The sequence below is a fragment of the Volvox carteri genome (assembly GCF_000143455.1).
Source record: "Volvox carteri f. nagariensis unplaced genomic scaffold VOLCAscaffold_33, whole genome shotgun sequence".
Classification (NCBI taxonomy): Eukaryota; Viridiplantae; Chlorophyta; class Chlorophyceae; order Chlamydomonadales; family Volvocaceae; genus Volvox; species Volvox carteri.
The window spans coordinates 84,032-87,516 of NW_003307576.1; the positions used below are offsets into that span (position 1 = coordinate 84,032).

At 54.5% G+C, this 3,485-nt stretch overlaps 1 protein-coding gene across 1 annotated transcript in view; it reads right to left on the minus strand.

Annotated features, from left to right (window-relative positions):
• The window catches only part of VOLCADRAFT_93644 (uncharacterized protein), a gene marked incomplete at both ends in the record, with an annotated part of 32,566 nt that overhangs the window by 19,299 nt on the left and 9,782 nt on the right, over positions 1 to 3,485 (minus strand). Inside the window, 4 exons of the mRNA XM_002952958.1 lie at positions 196 to 292; positions 1,389 to 1,479; positions 2,105 to 2,493; positions 3,367 to 3,464. Of these exons, the coding sequence (XP_002953004.1) occupies positions 196 to 292; positions 1,389 to 1,479; positions 2,105 to 2,493; positions 3,367 to 3,464 (675 nt within the window). The remainder of the gene's footprint in view (positions 1 to 195; positions 293 to 1,388; positions 1,480 to 2,104; positions 2,494 to 3,366; positions 3,465 to 3,485) is intronic.

Sequence of the window (3,485 nt, forward strand, 5' to 3'; positions counted from 1 at the left end):
TCGTTGCACGGGGCTTTCCTGCCGCAATGCTGCATAATAGGTCTTGCCGTACTCTGCCCAAGTAACAAATAATAATAACTAATGACTAAATATCCAACGGCCCCGCTATCTCACACACACACACACACACACACACGAAGGCGGGCCTCTACCCCGGCGCACACTCGTGTTGTGACGCTCTACATACACACGTACATGTACGGTCGTGTCGTACAGGGTCTGAAGATTGAGGTTCTTGGTCTTCCCTTCCTTCGAGTCAGTCAGCGCCGTCAGCAAGAACAGGCGCAGGAACCTGTGTGACAGGGGGTAGGGAGGGGGGTAGGGAGGGATGGATGGAGGGAGGGGGGGTAGGGAGGGGGGTAGGGAGGGGGGAGGGAGAGATGGAGGGAGGGGGGGAGGGAGGGGGGGAGGGAGGGGGGGAGGGAGGGGGGGAGGGAGGGGGGGAGTAGTGACTCCCATTCACACATCCACCCAAACCATCGCCATTGTAGACACACACTAACTGTGTCCAAATGTGGCTGAAATGATACATAGGGAGGGGCAATCACAGTTTCCATTGGTTGTGTCAGTATTGTTAGTTGTACTTGCAGTTGCTTTAGTTGCATTGGTTGGCTGGTCAACTGTACTACTGGGACATAAATACATACACACACAGACACACGAGAGGGCCCCCTACAGTGTTTTTTTTTAAGTAATATATTCCTTATTAGGAATAAAGAGGCCATTTTGGCCTTTGGAAAAAGGGAATGAATTGAGGCCGATCCGTACATTTTCATTCCTCCACCCCAAAACGTCCATTGCTGCCAGATTGCTCCGTAGTGTGCAGAATTTAATATTATCGATCATAGAACAGATATGCGGGGCCGTAAGAAGGTCAAGCCCGTGAGTCAACGCGGCATAGCAGAATGTATGACCGGTCCTTACATAGCCAAACACGCAAAAGGCAACGACTTGAACGCCGAACAAACACCAAAAAAGCAAGATAAGCCTGGAATTTTTCCCTGATAAAGGCGTTTGGGACGGCGGTGCTGTTGTCGGTAATGCATCGGCAATGGTGTTGCTGCCAGCGGCGACCGATGACACGGGCGCCATTACCCCTGACTTCCATGGCGGTTGTGATCAGCATAAGCGCAAGCTGTCACCCAATCAGCTCGACAACAACGAATGCGGCGAGGCGCCCAACCCGAGCGCTCGCAGTGCCAAGCGGGCTCAGACACAAACAGTGCCAGAACTATCGATGCATGTGCATGAAGAGTGCGCACATGAACGAAAACGCGCCAGCGCCCCACTCTTAAGGAATACATTACGGCGACGCTAGCAACTTTGTTACTTAGGTCGGAATAAATTGAGACCCCCCCTAAATGAAAAAAAAATCACTGGCCCCCTACCTGTCCACCCAGCCAGTAGTCCACCACCCGGGGGGTGACGGCATCTGGCGCCAGTTACCCCCCACCTTGCGAGCCACGTCCTGCATGCGGCCTGCATTTGCATGAGGGGATAGGGAGGGGAGGGGAGGGGAGCGAAGGGGAGCGAGGGGGAGAGCGGTGAAGAATAAGCGGGTGATGCGAAGGAGGGAGGAGGGGAGCGAAAGGACGTGACAGGTGTGTGTGTGTGTTGGGGGGGGTGGCCGACAAAGTTCCCCCACTGAGTTAATGACTCCATTAAAACAGCGTGGCCGTCTGGCGGGCTACCTGACCCTACCTACCTACCTACCTGCAACTCCGACCAATGATCCACTCCTACCACGATATTGGAGCTGTCAACACAACTCCTCCGTGTGTGTTTTGTTCCCATCCTTATCCTCCCCTTTCCCCCCCTTCTATTCTACACTAACAAAGGCACACATTCTACAGCGGTGCAGCTCCCCCCCCCCCAACCCCCCGAACCCCCTGGTCCCCCCCCCTGGGTGTTTCGCGCGGCTACAGGAACAGCTGCAGCATCAGATGCCGTACTTGGCCATTTACATACACCCTACCTATACTGTTAATATCATAATTCTCTTGCAGTTGATGCCGTACTCTGTACTACACAAACTTACTTTTGCACATGACCCTATTACGCGATCTAAATTTGGTCGGCCCCTGCAGCGGCACCTCCCGCTCACCAGCCATCTTTTGAACCTCCTCCATCCGTACGACATCCGGGTTACGCATCCAGTAGCCAAACTCAGTCGCCCGGGTGTGTGCGGAGGGGTAAGTAGCCGTACGACGAGACCGAACACCGCCACTGCTCGTGTCGTCAGCGCTGCAGCCCTCTGGTGCGGGTGTAGCACCCGCCGCTGCCGTACCTGCCACTGCGGCGCCACCACTGCTGTCCGCCAACATCTGTGGCTCATCCACCGTCGACCTCCCCCCGCCCCCTCCCCCTCCCCCTCCGGACCCCACTTCCTCGATGTCAATGGGTATGGTCCGCATCAACGTCAGCGCATGGAGCTCCAATGTGAGTGTACGGCGGGTGTAGGCGAACGAAAGCCGGAAGCCAAAACTACGGGGCCTGAGGAAAGGGGGGAAAAGGGGGGGAAAGGAGCCGTACGATAGGTACGGCAGGTTTAGAAGCGGTGGAAAGAGTGACAGGTTGCATGAAACGGGGTTTTGTAACGTGCGGTGGTGGTGACCAGTGGCACTTGGGAAACATGTGGACACTGCACTGTACTACCGCCGCCCCGCCCCGCTCCCTAACACACACGAACATATATACATACATTCGTTCGGTCGGCAGGAAGAGCCCCCCAGTTGCGACTTCGTTTATGTTAGGAGACCAACGGGCATAGATCCCGTCTAGTTGGAGCGCCAAACAAGCGCTGTTGCGTGCCGGCCGTCGTTTCCCGTGCGGCCTGACCCGGGGGCGGAGTGCATGAGACTAACCAGCCGTATGCACCCGCCCCCCGCGCTGTGCTTCGGCCCTGGGCCCCCGGCTTTTCAGCCCACAGTGTAATCAACGTCATACATACATACATACATACATACATACATACATACATACATACATACATACATACATACATACATACATACATACATACATACATACATACATACATACATACATACATACATACAGCGCTGTTGCGTGCCGGCCGTCGTTTCCCGTGCGGCCTGACCCGGGGGCGGAGTGCATGAGACTAACCAGCCGTATGCACCCGCCCCCCGCGCTGTGCTTCGGCCCTGGGCCCCCGGCTTTTCAGCCCACAGTGTAATCAACGTCATACATACATACATACATACATACATACATACATACATACATACATACATACATACATACATACATACATACATACATACATACATACATACATACATACATACATACATACATACATACATACATACATACATACATACATACATACATACATACACGCACCTGAACAGGTCCGTTACATTCCACCCGGACTCCCCGGGTAATATGGACAGGAACAAACCATCCACGGCCGTGTAGGTGACACCGGCGGGCAGCCGGACCTGGGGGAAGGGGGAGGAGGG